The following is a 20,575-nucleotide window of genomic DNA, read 5'->3' as shown; positions in this document are numbered from 1 at the left end:
TTTTTCCCACATCGTGAGAACAACACAAATGTGTTCACTGTGAATGGGTGTCCCCCAGCCACTGTAGTTTGAGGGAAAGGTGAAGGTGGTTAAGTGAGGAGGAAAAACACAAGGGCTCAAGGCTGCACAACCAAACTGGGACTATTGTCAAGGCAGCAGGGCACTTCACATAGAAATTTTCATTTTTCTATGGTACTGAACTGTTTCTGCATAGACACAGAAAATCTGTGAGTTATCCCTTCCAGCCACTTTGGTATCTCAAAGCTGCATTCCATGCCAGGAGAACTGCAATATCCCACCTTGGTTATTCTGCAGTGGTGTTGCTGCCCAGCAAACAGCTCTGTGCCTGCCTGCCAGATATTGTTGTGGGTCTTTCTAGTACTGAAGAGAGCCAGAAATGGGGTGGAAGGCAAATTATAGTGCTAGACATCAATACCAGCTGTAAGTGCTTAAAGGGGCATCTTGGCACTGAGGAATGGATTTTGTTGTTACTGAGGGTGGAAGCTGCTTGGTACTCTGCAAGGTGAGGCATGTGCATTTTTGCAGAGCTGGACTGGTAGGTCCTGCTAACACTCCTTATAGAGAAAAAAAGAAAAAAACTGTTTGAAACAAAGTGTTTCAGTTTGATTTCTAAATCTGATAAAGCTCTGTTTGTAAAAGGAATCAAATAATTTTATATCAACATCATTTTTCATTAAGCTTATTCAGATAAGTTCAATTGCACCATGTATGTCACCACCTTCATCACTGACAAGACCAAAGCAGGAATATTCCAGCCTTCCATGAATTGCCCAGGAGAATGCTAGAATTGCTACCTTCCTGCAGCTTTCAGACACTGGCCTATCAGTTTTCTTTGGTTTAGCAAACCAATCAGTTATTGAAACACAAATTCCTTTGGAATTATTTGCCACACTTCAGATATTTTAACACCCAATTGTATTTTTATAAATTTTTATATCCACAGGATGTGTTTTCCACCATATAACAAGATGCCCCCAGAGTAAAGTGATTTGAGACAAGAAAGAAAACCCTCATTATACAGTAGTTTGCCATAAAAATTCTGGAGGACAGTGAATGTCAAATGGAAATGTAAATTTGCTAGTGCAGCTTTTACAATAGGACACATGAGGCCTATGAGGCATTTCTGTTCTCCATGAGTCTTTTGTTGGTGTAAAAAAGTCGAATACAGGTAACCTACAGATGTAACAGTCTTCAAGATACCCTGCTGTTACGTATCAAGTGTTGCCTCACTGAAAAATTATTCAAAATTATTGCAGTGGACCAGTCATACAGCAAACAAGATATGTGTCAAAATCAGCTTTCTCTTGCTGAGTGAACAGCAGGAATGTTCAGGAGGCTGGTGCTGGTTGCTGGTGCTGATCTGTGAATGGCATCCCAGGCAGTGTCTCCCCTCCTTCTGCTGAAGCCCAATGGTTCACAGCAGCCATCCCAGCTGGGAGGGTGTGATCCAAGGCTTTGCTGGTGTTCCCTGATCACTGTGGCACAGAGGGATGGGGGGCATGCCCCACTCCTCTCTCAAGCAGGCATTCACGCCAAGGCAGGCCCAGCCCTTGTGTCAGTCATCCCTCAACTCACCCATTCCTCCTGGCCATGCCAGCACGCACACTGCGTGGGATATCAGGCACTTTTTTGGGTGAGATCCTCAGAGAAATCTCTGCCTTTCATTTGGTGGGAGTGAACAGGTCTGTGTGCAGCCCCCTGACGGGGTCTCTGGTTTCGAGATGACCCCAAGGTGTTAGAAAGTCTCTTTTTCCCAGTCCCAAGATTGAAGAAGAAGATGGGATTCCCTGGCTCTCATTCTCAAGGTTGTTTATTTGCTCTTATTTATTACATTGTCTTTGTGACCTGCTGAGATCAGTCTAGCATGTTGGTTCATGGCACACTGAATGCCTTTGGGGTCGTGTTATCTTTTTATACTAAAAACTACGTGTACATTACTTGCAATAATTTTCCAATACCTATCACTTATGTTAGACAGTCTCTCTCTACTCTAAACCAATCCAGAACTGTCACCATCATAGCTGAGGATGGAGGACAAGAAGAAGGAGAAGGACAGGACATGCCCAGATTCCTCCATCTTGCCTCCTGAACCCTCATTCTAAAACCCCCAAAATTCTACATTTTCACCTGGTGATAAGTTGACCATCGTTCTACTCAAACTCTCGTGGCTTGTAAATCTTCACACAAAGTTGGTAATTGTTTCCATGGGCTAAAATCAAAGGCACAGGTGTTTTTGACTCTGTGCCAAGGTCTCTGAGCCCCCTGCCAGGGTCTCTCATCCTCCAGGGCAGCCAGAGGGATGTCCTGGGCTCTGACAGCCCCCAGTCTGGAGCCCAGCAGAGGGAAGGGCACACAGGGCTGAGCCACGCAGCCTTGCTGCGTTTCCTCTTCAATCCCACATGTGCCCAACAGCGATTTCCCAAAGCCAGGGTGGAAAGCAAAACTGAAAGCCTAAACAAACGCATATGGCATTCAGAGCCCAGGACACTCCTGCCAATTTCTGCAACTGATACGCACTCAAAATATTTACTTAGGAATTCTTAATTAAGTCAACCATTTGGTAGTGGTGTTCAGTTTCAGATGTGTCGCAATGTCACCACAAAATACCTCGGTGGCTCCTGCTAACAAAGAATCCTCTGTGTGGATTTTTTTTTTTTTTGTCAGAGGTGGTGGGGTAAGTTTTCTGTACAGTGTGCCAAAAAGCTGCACAACTCCTCTGCTGTTAATGGGGTTCGTGTGGCTAAATGCCTTCATTCCTTGCTGAAAACAAACCCCCTGCCCAAGAGCAGTTTCAGGTGAATGTCAGAAAGCAGAGCTGGGGTGGGATCACAGTGACCCTACAATTGTCTGTCCAAGGTCTTGCAGCAGGGCTGGTTTGGTGGGACGTGGGTGCTGGGCTGTTGTGCAGTCAGGAACGCAAGTGAGGGATGGTGCTGGAGGAGAAGAAGTTCTTGACACCAGTCCTGAGCTCCAATAAAATGAAATTTGCCCAGGGAGCACAGACTGGCAGAGAATTTTTAAGGCAACTTTTTAGTTTTTTTAACCAAAAGGTTAAAATCAACTTGATTGTTTCACCTATATGCAATGTGTTGTTGGTTTAATATCTTATTTTACATCTTTTGTAGTGTATTTGTCAGAATAGCATACTAAGCTCCTAGGAGAAATCTCAGTACTCACCTGTGCCTGTGCAGGAGCTTGGGGACAACTCCTAAGATTGGTCAGTTACTGCTCTTCATCTATAAGTAGACAGTTCTCTTTCATAATTTTATCAAAATTCAGATTCTTTTAACAATAATAAAATTTAATTTTTTTTCCTCTCATGTGCTTGTACAGCTGTCCATTATAAGGATTTACTTTATATATTTTCCACTCATGCAGAGACTCTGTAAACTGCAGTTCACATGATGATCTTCTTATAGGTAAAATTAATCAGAAGTTGCAAGGACATGATAATATTTGAAATGAATATTACTCGTGCTCAAGTTAGGTGAATGCTCGCTTTTGCAAACATAAAATGGAGACTCCAGCAAGCCAACCAGGAATGAGGAGTACATTTCTCTTCCAACAAGCAGTTCTTAAAACTCAAGTGGCCTTAGTGCTTAATTTCTGAAGCATTTCAAAGATGTTTACTTTTATGACTGGCTTAGAATATCTAATAATTTCCATTTCACTTTGTGAAAAGGGGAGCTGGAGTTGCTTAGGTGCTACAGAGGAGATACAACTGAAACAGGAAATACATTTGGAAGGAGAAATTTCTCTTTTTGTGATAGGATTTATCTGTCTTTGCATAAGTAAGCAAGCATTATTTCAGAAAATAGGCTGAAACTTGTCTCCCACTGCCGTGTTTTTCTGCTTGCTGTGACACAGTTGTAGTTATTTTCTCAAATGATAAAACCCCTGATGTTTCAGAATTCTTATGCAGAAACCAAGCCTTCCAAAATCGTGTTCATCAGGTGTAATTTGACGGAAGTTTGAGCTGCAAGGTCCTACCCAAGCCCAGATCTGATGGGTTTTTCTGTTTATTTCTGTGTGGGTTTTCTGTTTGTTTGTTTTTGTTTGTTGGGTTGTTTGGGTTTTCCCTGTGTTTCTTTTTTTTTTTTTTTGGGGGGGGGGTGGATTTTTGTTGTTGTTTTTTTTAAATTTGGGCATAATTCTGTTTATAGATATTGCTCAATTTCAGTGCTGCTGTTTCTCTTGCATTAATGGCATAGGCATGAAGAAATGTCAAAAATCTCCATATGCCAGGCCCTGGTGCTGATTCCTTAGGAAATGTGCCATTATTCCACTCACTCTGTTTGTCTGGATAAGCCATGTGGATGGTGTTTAATGGAACAGCCCATGTGGGTGACCCAGCAGAACACTCTGAGCTGTGTGGAGACTGTTGTGGTGCAGGATGGTTGCAATTACTGTAAACTGCATCAGAAATCTTAACAAAATGCCACGCTCAGGAGTTTCTGGTGATAAGAATCAAGGCAATTTGTGCCACAGAGAAAAATTAGATGAAAGAGGATGCCAAAATGTGGCATGGAGGATCTGCCTTTTGACAGCTATAAATTGAATAAAAGTAATTTAGCCTTCAACCTGCCAAGGGGCAGGAGCTCATCACAACCCTCCCAAATGTGTGATGGATGCACAAACTGAGGGACGCCACAAGAAATGGAGGAGAGGAAGCTTGAAATGCTGTTGGGTGCATTTCTTTAATAAAAATAAAGCTTTCCAAAACCTCAGTTTCATGATTCAGCATTTCTTTTGGCAGTGTAACAATTTAAAAGTAGGCTAAACAAGTCTGAGGGAGTATGCTGGTAAGTTCAGGCCAGAGAGGGGGAAGTTTCTGGAAGTAATAGAAAAACCAAGACCCCTTCCACCCCCAATAATTGTAGTTTAATTGTTATAATACATTTCACAAGCACACAATAATTATAATTATAATAACATAATACCCTCACAATACCTTCTGAAGCAGGTATGACTGTGCTTATTTTCTGGATGAATAAACTGACCCACTGTATTAAAATATTTTGACCAAAGCCTGCTCCAAAAAACAATAGGAGCCCAAAGAATATATTCTTTAACCTAATTATGAGACAGCAGGGACATGTATGAAGGAAGCAACTTAACTGAAAATTATATGTTTAGATGCTGTGGCCAATTCTTGCTTTCCTTTGTTTTGAAAGTTGTAAGGTTTTTGCTGCTCAACTTGAGTTAGTGGAAACCCAGCAGTTCAAAAAATATTGTCAGGAAGTTATGGCACAGTTTTATAAATTTTTTAATTTTTAAAAAAGTATTTCTATAACATACAAATAATTTTTAGGTGTAAGTTTTGCTAGTAAGTTGGTGGCATGGCCTCAGTAACTTGGTGACCATCAGGCAGCTACAAGACCAGAACTGGGTGTCTTGTGCATGTGCCAAGCATCAGATGGAATTTTGAATGCCTTGTGCATGTCTCTTTCTTAGGAGACAACCACAGATTTGCTCAGGGCTAGATTTTCCTGGAAGGGTCAGTGTCTGAAGCAGCAGTGGAAATGGGATTCCAGGTGGGAAGGTCTTGCAGGAAGCCTGGGCACCTGGTCTGTCCCAGGGAAATGGGCAAAGCCAGGTGGAGGGCATGGGGCAAGAATGGGGCACAGCATTTTAGTATCCTCAAAGAGTCTATGATTCTGAATTTGACACATCATCTGTTAAGGTAAAATGCTTTCATTTGTATTTTAATGAATATTTTCAGAATGTCCATCCTACTTTGTGTGGAAAGTGGATGAAGTCAGAGAGAGAAAAGCTCCATGACCTTTCAAAGAAAATAGCACTTTTACTTTTCAATATTGAAAAGTGTGTGATTAAAAAAAAAAAGTACTGATACTTTCCTCTGTGATTTTCATTAGCTTTTGAAGCCATAACATAAAGGTCATAAGCCACTGTAAAGCGAATCTTGTCTTTGTATCAAACATAATACTTTTTTAAGATTATCACATCTCTTGGAAAGTCCCAATTTAAAGACATAATTATTTAAATTTATTATTTTTTTTAATTTTTAAGAGGAGAAATGCTTTTTGCCAGGAAAAAACCCCTTAGCTCAAAACCTGCATGAATCCCAGGGACTCTCTTACTCCAGTTGGTGCTCCAGCTTTGTTGCTCAGCATCCAGAGGAACACAAATTAAAGCTGCAGATCTGAGCACTCTTGCTCCAACACTGGGAGTGGTCAGACTGAAACTACTTTTTGTTCTTACTTCTGTTTAATAGGCAGAACAACAAGGCATGCACCTGCTGGGTGATCCCTTATTTCTGTATCCACAACCCCCCTGCGCCGTCATAAACAAAAACCCACCAGTGGTGAATTTCTCATGGACTGTTAACTTTGGAAAAAGTGCAAAAATACCTACTAAAGGCAGAGTGGATCATCATGGAATATCCATTCCACAGGAATAGCAGTATTTCACCCTCCTTGCTCTGGCTTTACTGTATCCTATTGAAATGATAAAATTAAACACTGATTTCATTGAAATGCAGCATTTATGTAACTTTGCAGTTACCTTGTGATAAGTTGACAAATTCTTTTATAATTATCCTTTAATTTTAGTCAGCATTTCCCCAAGTGAGCATTTCCAGTGGGAAATTTTTAACACTAAGATGAAAGGCCTGGGCTGGTGTTCAAGGTGGGAAGCAGGATCATGGGCAGTCTGTCTGTCCAGAGCCAGCTGAAGCATCTCCATGGGCCTGGAGGGTACTCAGTGACCAGAGGCATCACTGAACATCTACCCATCTTGTCCTATTTTTTTCAAAATATTACCATTTAAAATGTAGGCTGTAAATATGTTGAAAAATGAGCCTGTGAAGATGTTGAAAAGTGAGCTGGAAAATGAAAAATAAATGTTCTCAAGTGAAAACATATGGCAGGTGCAAGTTATATGCAAACTTCCTAATGAATTCTGAAAATATACATTAAGAATGAGAGGTGCAAATGTTTCTAGACTGGCTGGCACATATTAAGGACAACTCCTATGTGCTCCATGATGTTTGCCAGATCTAAAAGCACAGTTATGCTGGAGAACTTCATTAATCATTCAATAACCTGAGCGTAATAATGGGCAAGAGAGTTGGTAGTGTCAAGTAATTTTCTAAATTGTGCTTAACTTTTTCAAATGAGGGGTGAATGAACTGGCTGCAGTAACTAAAACACTAATTCTGAAACTGAATTCAAAGTAATTTCAGAGATTTGTGGATGATCGCTTATCACTATATTTCGATTTTAAATAAGTCTTTCTTTCCACATCTCACAAGCTGATGTCTGGAAACAAAAGTGCCAAAATTAAATTTCTTTGTTTCTTCTGGCACAAACCAGACCAGGAATTACTGCAAGATTTCCAGGCTGCTATACCAGACCAGAGACACTGTGCCAAGTTGGCATAATTACAGGAACTGAACCTCTGACCCTTCCCCTTTTGCACAGCACCCTGCCAGCCACACAGTAGCTCCTGCTCACCTCCGTTTGGTTATAACGTGTCTTTCTGCTTTTCTCTTCAGAGCTTTGTCATCTGTGGTGGCTTTAGGAGCTAACATAATCTGCAACAAAATCCCAGGCCTGGCCCCTCGGCAGCGCGCCATCTGCCAGAGCCGCCCTGATGCCATCATTGTGATCGGCGAAGGGGCACAGATGGGAATCAATGAGTGCCAGTACCAGTTCCGCTACGGGAGGTGGAACTGCTCTGCTCTGGGAGAGAAAACGGTCTTTGGACAAGAGCTTCGAGTAGGTAAGGGTGTCTCTGTCCCTGCAGTGCTGTGGGGATCTCTTTGGGATGGTTTTCTCTTACCTTTCCTGCAAACGTTCATAACTTGGAGTTCAACAGGACAATTGTGTGTTTCCACTCAGTGAAAAGTCACTGGCAAGAGACATGGAGTCTCCAGTGGTCTGTAGATGGAGTCACTCATATCTGTGCAAATTCAGGCCCAGCAATGGCCTCAGTGCCTGCACAGCCATCCGAGGTCACAGCCCATGAAAAGAGTATTTACAACTGTTGTCCTGTTACACGTTGTTGTGATACCTGTGGTGAATATTATGGCCAATCAAAAATTCACAAAAAGCAGCTAAGAAAAATCCCTCTGGATGGATAATTTCAAATCGAAGACTGGGAAAGGGTGGGGGACAACATAAACAACAGTGATTCTTGCTCCCTTTGTACTGGAAACAGGTAAAATTGTCAGTCCCCTCTTGATCCCATGCTTCAGCTGCAGGCCTGAAAAAACATGGGAATTGGGTATGAAAGATATCTAAGTCATGGAGGAGCAGTTGGCATCTTATCATACATGCTGAGGGGGTGTCAGCCAGTAAATTATTCTTTGTTCAGACTTCCCAGAAGTTTAAGTAATGGGAGAGTCCCAAATAGCTGATGGAAGAACTGTGCATACAATACTGGCCTTCCAATACGTGGCAATGATACATTTTAGTGTTGCTATCATACTGCAAAGAAAATACTGCAAGTGATTTGAGGCAGGAAACATATTCAAAGAAAATAATACATGGCCTTGGCCTGACAAGCTGCTAGCTGGCAGAAGTCAGATCAATACCTTTTCATTTACCCTATGTCTGGTATTATTTCACAGGGGAGATTATGTAAATTTTTTTCCAGCACTGAAGTCACTATTTTCCTCATCACCCAGCTGGGTATCCTTAACTTATTCCTGACCTTTCCTCTCTCCCCCAAGGGCTGTCCACTCTCCTGTCTGCTGTTCTGGGTTGGGATAACATATTGTGCTGTGTGGCTCTCTCAAGGGCACTCAAAGTGATACCATCCAGCTTCTCAGTGGGGTTGTAGCCTATACTTCTGGTATCCCATTTTTCTTTGGGTGATACCTCTTACATTCAACGGTTTGGGTGAGTCTTGTGCTTCCAGTACAGCTGAATGTGGTCAGACATAAGATCTCATTAATACTGTATGAAAAAAGGCATAGCATTTAATTTCATCTGTGCAAGGAGGTGTTGACTCACATGGTGATGCTTTGGTTGTTAGTGGTGGTCAAAGTGTCAGGGTTTTTGTCTGACACCCTTGTGAAATGAATGCCAAAAACTGAAGTAAGTTTGGGTCAACAAAGGAATGGAATATTTTTTGAAAGAACATCCAAATCTGAGAGTCTGGCTGAGGTCTGGTTGTTTTAAGGACACAGTGGTTCATCTGCAAAGTGTTATAAGGGAATAAATCCACTGGCATTGGGCATTGACTTAAATTTGCAGAGGGTCTGTCATATTCTGTGAGCTTTGCATTACATTCTCAAGGCATCATATTCAGGGATTAACCTAACTTTTGACTTCTACCTTCAAATTTAAATGAGCCAGAAAGAAAAATCTAGTGACTTGTCTTGACTGTTAGAAGCATGGTCTGGTCCTCCCTGGCTGGTATTATGTTTGTTTAATTTTGGTTGGTAACCAGAATTACCTTGCTGTCAGAAAATGTGCATCTGCCAAGCATTCTGTGCTTCTTCCTGCTCTGTTTTCATCTGCCAAAGCTTGCAGGCATGCCCTGACCTTAGATAAGTGAGTTGTCTTACCTTCTGTGAGATCCCTTATGGCCTGAGAAGGGCCACTCTGGAGGGTTGTACAAGGATGGGTGTCATCTCAAAGCTTTCCAGTGAAAAGGCTTCCACCACTTCTGCTCTCCTCTTCAAGCTGAGGATCTTGTGCTGCCTCACCATCTTCATCACTGTGTTTGTGGGTAGCAACCCTCTTCACCAGAGACTCCTTTCATCCTCCAAAACTTTGCAAATGAGGGCACTTCAAATGCCTAAAGAGGACAAGCTGTAGTTGTGCTTTCAGTCTCAATGTTTCTATGCAATGTAAGAGCTAAAAGGAACAGAAATTATTTGTCATTAGGATGGACCAGCTATCAGGCTTGTCAGACTATACAAAGTTGGAAAAAATGAGGGTTTTCTTGAGCCACTGTTCAAGCCATATTTGCCAAAATATTTACCAGATTCTTGCCCTATTCACTGAACCTGGGTGGTTCCTTGCAAGTCTGAAATGACTGAAGTGGAATTTGGTGGGTTCTTTTATGGGTTAACCCAAATGCAGATGAAACTTGGCAGTTGCAGCTGAGTTCTGCTCTGACATTTGTTGGGTGTGAAACCACACAGACTCTGAGTTGCAGAAGGTTTACATGACCCCTTCCAGCCGAGCCAGATGAGTTCCATGCAGGTCTGTAAAGGATCCTATAATTCACAAGTCTTTATTTCTTTTATTACTGGGGTAGCACCCAGAGATTATGAGGTCAGTACCTAGGAAAAGGATAGGGTTTAGGAAGCAGTGTTATTACACTGGCAAGGGGGAAAAAGTAAAAAATGGACAAAGAATTAAAAAACCCAACTACTTAAAAGTACAAATATTCACATGTGTAACAAAACATGTGTCTGACCCAGAAACACTAAACCAGCCATTTGGTTCTTCCTGAACACACTGGAGAAAGGACTAAAACTAAAAAAGACAGGCACGCTTTTCACTTCGCCCGAAAGGAAAGCTTTGTCCCAGAACCCCCTGGGGGAGATGAACACTGAAGGTGAGTTATTCAGGTCTCAGGTCGGGAGGGAAAGTAATCAGTGATAACATATTAATCATTCTCTTGCTGCATGGGAAGGAGAGCGCCTGCTCTTTAGCTACTGACCAAGCCTCTACCACCACACTGACAAGCACAGAGTTATGGTTATTCTAACTTGTATTTTGATGCAACACTCCCCCTTCAAAAATCAAAGCAAACACTCAGACTCATTTAACATGAGGTTTCTCCAACAGATGTACATCTCTTTCTACCATCACCTCTTGGGTGCCTTTATGTTCTAACCATGCATGTCTTCCACCCACCACCAAGCCAGAAGACCTGACACGGGGACACATGTCCCCCCTGGTGATTTCCAGGGGTCCTGCAGTGCCAGGAGAAGTCCTCAGTTTATTAGCTAAACTCTAAGATGGATCAGTGAGGAGTTATTTATTCACAGAGGTACTTCAGTGAATGAAGGCTGCACCACCAATACAGTACATGGAATCTATATTAAAAAAAATTTAAATAGTCCAGGGGATGGAACAACAGTTGTAGAAATCATGTCTACATTCATGTTGATGTGAAAGATTTATAGCAGCCAGACATAAAAGTGACAGAGAAATTTAAATTACTAGCATGAACAAAGGCTGTAGCGTGGGATGAATTTGCCAAGCATTGTGTATGCATAGCTTATTTTGATATATTTATAGCTGGGAACTCTTCCATAGTCATGCCATCCCCAAAGAAAGTCAGTCCTGCTCTTACTTTATTCATGCTGTCCTTGTACATTTTTGTATTTGTCACCTTCTTATGTTGACAGTGGATTATTGTGGATAATCATTTGTGCATTGACCCTTTCCACTGGAATCCTTTAAACTGAAGTGCTTGTGAACAGTCAGCTCTTACCAGTGCTAAATCCAGGGCAAAACTGAGCTGTTCTGGTGTTTTGGAAAATATATCTGTCAAGATATCTAAAGTGATCTGTACCCGTCTCCTTTCTCAAACTCATGATGTGGAAAACGAGCATGATTTAGCAATATTTGGTTGTGTCACTGGTGCAGTGATTTGGAAAATCATTATATTGGACACCTGACAGGGAAATATTAACAAGTAGACCAAACCTAAGGGAGTTCTGAAGTTGATTTTGTTGTTTGTTTTTTGTTGTTGTTGTTAGGATTTTTTTTTTTTAATTATATGTCTTACCCTTTGTTTTGATCTGTAGTTTGCTGGTGTGTTGAAAGGAGGCATCTGAAGGGAAGTTACAGCTCTGCTTGCCAGGGGAGTTTTAGGAGAAGAACATCTTGAGTAGTTTCCTGTCTCTTCCCATTCATTTAACTTTTGATCCACTCTCCAGGCAGAAAGGGGGAGGGATGGGAGAAAGAAAAACCCCACAGTTTAAGCAACCAACAAAATCTGTGCATGGATTTTATTAACTCCCAGGTGAAGGAGACTTTTGGCAAACACAATCAGAACATAAAGTTCAATTTCACAGCTCTCTACAAGCATGCTCTTGTACATATGCACACATAAACCGGGAAAAGGATGGATAATTCCAAACAGAACACTGGGAAAGGCAGGGGAACAACTTCTGAGGGAGAGATACTCATAAACAACAGAGATTCCTGCTCTCCTTGTGCTGGAAACAGATAACATTGTCAGTCCCCTCTTGATACCATGCTTCAGCTGCAGGCCTGGAAAAACATGGGAATTGGGCATGGAGGATATCTGAGTGATGGAGTCATGGAGGAGCAGTTGGCATCTTATCATACATGCTGAGGGGGTGTCAGCCAGTTAATTATTCTTTGTTCAGGCCATATATAGGCTAAATTAAATTTGGATTCCACATATGAATCCAGTCATTTTTATTCTGGGCTACGATGATGGTTTAACCGAGATGCCAAATGTTCATAAAAACTTCCTACCAAAAATGGGAGGAGTAGGGAGGCTCATTATTCTCCAAAAATGGATATTTGGGTCCAAGCAGATGGATTAATCTAGCACAGTAGTGTCTAGTGTGGTATGAGTTGGCCAACTTGGGAAGCTTGGCTTTCAGTGTGAGCAGAAAACTTGGGACACATGAAGACAGGCGGCATTCTTAGGAATGCTTTACAACCATATCTGTGCTTTAATGCTATCAGCAAGTCAATAAAGGGAGCCATAAATGAATCCAGACAGCTTGCTAAAGTAAGTACATTGCTAGCTCACTTTTTGCCTTTATTTTCTCCTGCCATTTCTTTCTCTGCTACTTTATATTCTCATTTTCAATTTTTTAAAATCGATTTATGTTGTTTGTTATATGTTTGTTAAGGCTTAGTAATATTCATATATCAGGTTGACTGTATGTTTATTATTCTAACATCTGCGTATTTATTATGGGAAAATCTATCTTTACGAACTTGCACTATATCCAATAAAAACAATATGGGGGAAAAAGAGGAATTGTACAGCTGGAAACAATTTGGAGGGGGAAAATGAGTTGGAATTAGATTATTTTAAATATGATACAGAGCAGGGTACACACTTCACTGACGGAAAGGCAGTAATTATCTTTGTCATAGCAGTAGGTGCTATGATTGGTTTAGGCATTTGTCAGCTATGGGAACCCCAATTGCACAGTGGCTTTTGGACCTAAAGTGGAAAAATTTGGGGTTTTTTGTTGTTGTCGTATAGCACGGGCCCGGACAACAATGTTCTTTGAGCATTCAAGCAACAGAGCAGAAATAAATCTGTTTTCAGTAACTTGAACTGGATTTCTCTGCCGGTGCTAGGATGTAGTAAAACCCTTCCAGTGTGAGGGGTGGCTTCTGAGGGCACGGCATCAACTTTCAGCTCCTGGTGCAGCAGGCTGTCTGGGATTCCAGGAGAGAGGTGCACAGGATGCATTCAATAGGCTGCAGTCTGTACTGAGGATGTGTGCAGCTCCAGAAGGTGATGTAGGACCAATACAAACTGTGTCTTTATTGCTCATGTAGCCAACTTGGAGTGACTGCTGGTGTCCATTTTCCATGTGGAGTCATTGCATTTGCCTGTTTGATTTAGTTAAACTATGAATACCATGGCAAACTTAATGATCTGTGGCTTAAGCAAGCATAACTCTTAATAGAAGCACAGTGGTGCACAATAAGTTGGATATTTCTTGGTTATTTGGAGAAGGAGAGTTTTCTCATTATTAGCCTAAATGGGAAAAAAACCCCAAAGACATGCATGATGAATCTCCACCCCTAGCAGCTAGATAATTGGCAGGCAGTAAAGAGACAAAACCCCCAAAATCTGTGGAATTCCTCTGCATGTTCATTTTGCAGGAAAGATTTACCACCCTGCAAACAGTCACTGCAAAGCCTCCCCTTAAAATGTCCCAAACAGCACCTTTATTTTCACAAGTGGCGTGTTGTTGCTGGAAGGAGAAGCCAAAATATCTTTAACCTTAAGGAGGTCCAATCTATTTGTTCTCAGTTATTAGCTATATATAGTAATATATATAGCTAATAAGTATAATAATACACAGAATATTATATATATAGTATAATAGTATACTGCTATTATATAGTATTATATATTCCTTATGTTAGAAGGATTCTGGTGTGTCAGGGACTGTCCCACAAGTTGCCTTACAGAGGTAGAAAGGCAGAAAGGCCAAGCTGGAGCTGAGCTGCTCCACCCAAAGCCCTGTGTGCTGGTCTGAGTTATTCTACAGGCAGTGAGAAAAGTGCTCAGAGGCAGCTGCCTTAGCAGAACAGTTTCCTCAGTGCATTTCTTCTCAGCTGAAAGCTGAGCACTGGGGAAAAGGTGCGATAATGCAGCAATAACAAGGCAAAGCATGTGAGAGGGCATTTCAGTTTGCATTATCATATTTGAGGGAAATTGAGGAGTTGGTTCAAACTGTTCATACTTTCTTACTGTTGAATGTTGGATAAGCTTTTCACTATCACAAGTAACAAGGTAAGACAGTAACCCAAACCAGAAAAGGAAAATAAACCCTCCCAGCTGGCGGTAGCTGAGGTTGTGAAGGAGCAGTAAAAAGGTTATGAAACCCTGAAGGTGCTAAGAATTTGTACATTTTAAACTGAGGAGACAGGTTATTGTGGGAGTGGTAGGTTCAGACTCTTAATGTCTGTCACTTGGATGTTTTTAGAAAAAGAAAAATATCTTTTTATTCTAAGAAAGTACTGTTGTATTAAAGAAACATCCTATTTTGACAGGATAGAGGATTCCCAGCTTGGTGAATCAATTTGAACATTTGTGGATGATAATTTCTCTGTGTTTTAAAAATTTCTTAGATGTCAGAACCTAAAAATGATTCGGGGAGGCCTTAGTAATGTTTTCAAAATACATTGTAAATCATAAGGGAAAAGACAAACATTAATGGACAGTACCATTTGTAAATTATGAGTTGACCGAAATAAATTTTGTTTTACTTTACTAGAAAAACTGTCAGTTTGCCACATTAATTTTATAACCTTTATTTCTTTGCCTCCCTATAAAAGAAATAAAAGCATATATAGTCTACAGCATATCATAATTTCCAGCCACGAACAGACAGATGTTTATATATCTCAAATTATCTTCTCCACTTCCTTGTCTTTTTGTAAGGTTTTACTGTTCAGTTCAAGTATAGCTCAATTGTATTTTCTCTTCCCTCAAGGGCCCTGTGTGTAAAGAATAGTATAAATTCTCTTAAATTAAAATGTTCTTGTTGTCATTTAAATATTTACCTATTTGGCAGCAGACTTTCTTCAAAAGGCAGACATCCTTATTCCAAACACAGCACTAATATGGTAATACAATTACTTGGTGAACTGTGTGTGGCTTGCAGCTGGATGGGGAATGGTGGTTACTGATCTGAATGAAATCTGGAATTTCCATTCTAAGGAGAGGGCTTTTGTTTCATTCTGTTTCATATAAAAGTGAAGATTTTCTTGGAACAGGTGCTTTTCTGTAGACATTTTCAAATTTAAATACACTGACATACCTGACTGTGAAGGATTCCATTTTTGTTTTCAGAGCACTTAATTTTAAATTTGCTCCATGCATTGATGTAAATTAATGCCAAGAACTGTAACTTGGGAGACTCAAGTCTCTGGATCTCTGCTCTCACATGCTTCCATGGGTTTTCTGGGATGTAAGGGCCCATTACACTGCACAGCTTGGTAGGAAACATCATATGAACAACACACTGTCTTCCTGTGACCCTAAACCTCAGATCTCCTGAAAAACCAATGGACTGGCATGGGCATGGGGTTTAACACATTGTTTCCATGGTTCAAAACTAAATGGACCTTTTTATTGTATGGAATTGCTCCATTTAAGTGCTAGTATGGAAAATAAACATTTTTTGGGGGAGAGGGGTGGGTACTCATAAGTTTTGGAATTTGATCATCCTACTTGTGTGCTTGGGTGTGGTGGAAAGGGGGCAGGAACAGGTGATGGGGCCTTGGGTCTGTGATGATCATTTCCTGCTCAGCACAAAAATCCTCCTTTTCTCTTTTAGCTTTGTCTGTAGCTATTCAGGGTAACATTTTCCATATTGCTTTTCTGGTTTCTCTTGGGATGAGTCAGTCAGAGGTCCTGTGGAAAATTCTAGGCTATGGTTTAGTTGAGTTCTGTACCAAGGTCTGGACACAGGACTAACTTTGCATAACAGCTTTAAGCTTGGCATTTCCTTACTTCCAAATGCCTCCAAGGAACATTAATGCTCATTTAGTGTCATTTTTAAATATTTTTATTGCTGAGTATAATTGTTCCATAGCATGCTGACTCATTAGTTACTTCTGCATCCCAATCCTATTGGTCAATGACTTAGAATGCAATGCATGCTTAAGACAGGAAGGCAAATGACATTAAAAGTCAAATAAAGTGGGGCTGGGGTCCCTCCAAAAGGACAGGGGCCAAGTTCTTGTCCTATTGCTGTCAGTAGAAATTTTGCCACTGGTTTCATCAGAACCACTAAAAAGTCTCCTGGCTTTTGGTTGTGAGCAGAAGTTGAAAGTGAAGCTGAACTTCACAGAGGGATTCAGCTAAACCCCAATTAGTTAAATGACAATCAACCATACAACATCTGACTTTTCAAGTACAGAGCAACTCTGCAAAGAGGCAGGTGCTGCCAAGCCTTGCCATGAGAGGGGAAATTCTTTGTGGAGGGTGACAGGGAGTGCAGGACAGCACCTGCTGGTGTGTGATGCCTTAATAACTCAGGGTTCCAATGGCTCTGGAGATTCCCTGAGCTTTACTACTGCGGTTAAGTGTGTTGTCAAAATCTCTTCCCTAGAATTACAGATGATAGGTTTGGTCATCTAGTCCAACCTCTACACCAAGCAGGACAGGCTAAACATAACATTAGGCTCCAGAGTTACATGTGTAGCAGCATCCCTCCCTTTCCTCCTCTGTTCTTAGGGATAGGTTCTGTTTGGTAAACGATCTGTTTCTAAACTGAAAACTTGAAATGCAGAGAGAGGCATGTACAAACATTACAAAAAACACAGCGTTTGTTATCTGCACATTTTGGTTTGCAAACAAATATTTTAACATTCAGGATTAGACCACTGATCCATGCAGTTTGCCATCGTGCCTCCAGTCACGAGCAATTTCTTTTCCTAACAAAGTGGCTGGTGTATTGCAAAATATTACATCTGACAAATACCTCATTTTCTAATTGACAAAATTTCCTTCGTGCGTATCATGCCTGACCTTTTAGCATTGGATTAAATTGTGCATGACTGTAGTTTATTTCTTACTGATGTTCAGACTGTGAAGAATAATATTTTTGTAACTGATAGAAGAGGAAAATTAAAAAGAGAAATAAAGCAAGCAAGCAAGAGGACTCTATAATCTGTTATTTGGAGACTTGAAAAAGTGAATCTAGCATTTTAAAGTAGTCAATCTCTCAGTATTCAAGCGGGGAACTGACTCCAGCAGTGCTTTTTTTTACCCAATACAAGCTTAACTTTAAACCTTCCATTGTAAGTGCTATTAAAGAGGCTTTGAAAGCCTCTTTTTAAAGGCAGAACCAAGTGGTTTGCAGAGTATAGAAGTCATAGTGAAAGAGCAAGCAGAGGATGGGTCCTTCTGCCCATCCCAGATCCACTTGGAGTGGATCATGGAGACTGCTTTTAGCCACAAGTGTAGTTTGCTGCTATCTACAATGATCTCTCCACTGCAGAGGTTCAAACTCCTCTTCTGGAATTGTGTGAGAAGGATAATTCCTAAGGCTTAGCTGGTGTTAGTTAAATGGAATTGAATTACTGAGGTATCTTTTTGGTTTGCTCTCACTCCAGACATCTCTCACTGGTGCACTGGGAGAAGGCTCTGCTCTCTCTGGATGGAAGCTCAACAGACATGCACGGCACTGCTGTAGACTTTGCAGATTTATTCACATTGCTAAAACAAACAAACAAATTTACTCATGGATCATGACTATTTTTACCTGTTCACTCATTTCTTCACCAAACTGTGGAACCTCTTATTCTGTCTGGTTCCGCCTCCAGCTACCTTGTTCAGAAGAGATCTCCATTTTCAGTCCCATCAGACAGGGTCAGTGCAACCTTGTAGTTCCTGAGGGGAATGGCACAAGAGGCTCAAGTGGTTTCTCTCTGCTGCTGAATTAAAGGGTTTCAGACAACAAAGGCAGAAAAATGAGGAGCCCCTTCCTCACTTCTTTTCTTTGGCCCAGTTTCACATCACACAGCTCCAGGCATTTGCTTGAGATGTCCGAGATAGGAACCTAGTCAGGCTGTTTTCCTTGTATGGTCAAAGAACAGGGAGAAACACTTCCACAGGGTGATTTGCATCTTAATTTGACTGCACAATGGTCCCTGTTGCCTATCCCGGGAGTTTAGACTCCCTAAATACCTAAATTCTCTTTGTGTTTGAAATTTTTCCATCTCTATGTATATATTTCCTCAGGGAAGCATTTGGTCCTCCTATAAAGCCAAATCTGCTCTCCCAAATGGCAGACATGGAAACTTGATCCCTATTTAAAATCCTACCAATTCTCAGTACTCAATCACCAGTAGTACCTGCAGAAGTTGTCTTAGCTGAGGACTTTTAGACAGATAATGGCAAAACCCAAAACCGAATGCTGCAACCACAGGCGTAGCTCCACCACTGCTCTTTGGAAATTTAAGAATTGGGAGTCCAAAATTACCACCAGATGGTGCACCTATTTAGCAAGTGACAGAGACATGTTCCACAAAAAAATGGAAGCCACAGCCTCCAGCAACCCACCAAGTAGCTTCCCCTGCTCTTTATTCTCAGCTGTGACATAAATTGAATGTGTTTGAAACGTGGACCTGCTGGTCATACTATCCTGTTACACTAATATGGAGTGTGTTTTCAATCTTTGTAATGGAAGCCTTTCAGCTCTCTGGCTAGGGACGTGAGGAAGTGGGAAAGAGTGAAGCAGACCTAAAAATGCATATGAAGGGAGAGGGAAAGGAAAAGGGATGGGCTGGAAGCAGGAAAAATCAGTAATGGTGAAGGGCAATGGCAGGATCCAAAATCCAAGGTGGATCCAGCACAGAGCACTGGTGCATTCCTGTTTTTAGCTGAGGCAGTTCTGGCTATCAGTGGTGGGCACCTGACAGTGCATTTTTGAAGAATAATCTTTATGTCTGTATTTTGGAAAGTTGCTAATGCCAGTACCCCAGGCAGAATCAGACAGGGTATTTCATTCAGGGCATAGTAATGGTGGTGAACTTTCCTAAACAGTCAGGTGGGTTTTATTCTCTGACTGCTTCTCATTCCTAAGCATTTGGGTCCTCCATACTCAGAGCAGGATTAGCACAAATCAACAAGAATATTTTGCCATTTTCTGCCATGTTTGTCACAATGACAAAATACCACATAATTCTTTCAGTCATCAATACTTTATCATGTGTAGAACATGAGCTGGTATCTATTTCCATTCCACTCTACTTCTTGCTTTAAAGAAAATTCCAAAGTAATAACTAGGTTCCTGGTAATGCTATTTCATGAAAATCACAAAACTTATGCATAAAAAAATATTGTGTCTCATTCTTTTACTTAGGTGCGTCTTTTACTGCTTTATGTTGTCATGGTGTCTTTAAAATTATGCCATAATTAGAATTTAGTATATTGCTAAGAATGATTAATTAGATTGTTCTTTTAGTTACAGCTTCACCAGTGAAAATGAACTGAAAATTTTCTGAGAGAAAACATTGGAATATTCTTTAACTCGAGAAGTATTCATGCAGAATGGATAAAATAATTTTTTATTCTCTTTATCTAAGCTAAGAGGAGGAATCACGTTGAGAAGCTCAATACCATTCCCTTCCTATCCTTTTTCACATACCTGTGTCTCCTAGTTCAGTGTAAGAATAATCATTTTATGGTGAAAGCATGGACCAGGAGATAATGGACTTGTTCTCTGCTCCCAGCTGTGCTTTTTTGTGTCACCTTGGACACTTCATATCTCACTCTCTGGAAACTAACAATGACTAATTTCAGTGAGGAATTGAAATGATTAGAGACCAGCCTCCATTTAAACATTTGAGATATATCCTCAAACAAAACTGGTTGCTGGTAAAGTCTTCTTACTTAAAGGGGAAAAAAAAAAGGAAAAGAAGGAAATATCATGGAGGAATATGGTCTTCTAAAAAATTAGTCCAGGCCTGAAAAAAAACCCAACAAAGTGAAAAATCTCAGTAGAAGAGGCCTAGTAGGATTATTAGCTTAGTTTGCAGGAGAAGGAAGTTTGAAAACCTTAGGTAATTGTCCACTCAAATTTCACAAAGAGAAAATACTGAACTGATGTTCAGTACTTACATGTAACATAAAAGCGACAGAATAAAGCCCACAGGGAGAGTAAATTCTGGTTACTTATTATATGTGTGCTGTGATTCTTTGACTAAATCTTCCTGTCTGTGTTCCCTCTTTTTCTAGCTACTGGAGCACATCCTGACACCAGAGATGGGGCATTAACACTTTTCCCCCCTTTCCCTTTCTCTTTCCCCTTGCTGTCTCCCATTTTCTTTCTCTTCAGCAGTTCAGTAATGCTGAAACCAAGCTCCTTTCCCTTTTGTTT

At 40.8% G+C, this 20,575-nt stretch overlaps 1 protein-coding gene across 2 annotated transcripts in view; it reads left to right on the top strand.

The window, feature by feature from the left end:
* WNT7B (Wnt family member 7B) overlaps positions 1 to 20,575 on the top strand; it is a 90,174-nt gene that overhangs the window by 43,073 nt on the left and 26,526 nt on the right. For both annotated transcript variants that reach the window (XM_058023449.1, XM_058023448.1), the window contains exon 2: positions 7,538 to 7,764. In XM_058023449.1, coding sequence (XP_057879432.1) covers positions 7,538 to 7,764 — 227 coding nt within the window. The remainder of the gene's footprint in view (positions 1 to 7,537; positions 7,765 to 20,575) is intronic.

This window comes from Melospiza georgiana, chromosome 4 (assembly GCF_028018845.1).
Source record: "Melospiza georgiana isolate bMelGeo1 chromosome 4, bMelGeo1.pri, whole genome shotgun sequence".
NCBI classification, from domain to species: Eukaryota; Metazoa; Chordata; class Aves; order Passeriformes; family Passerellidae; genus Melospiza; species Melospiza georgiana.
The sequence above is the reverse complement of the archived record's forward strand: the minus strand, read 5'-3'. Positions and strand labels throughout refer to the sequence as shown.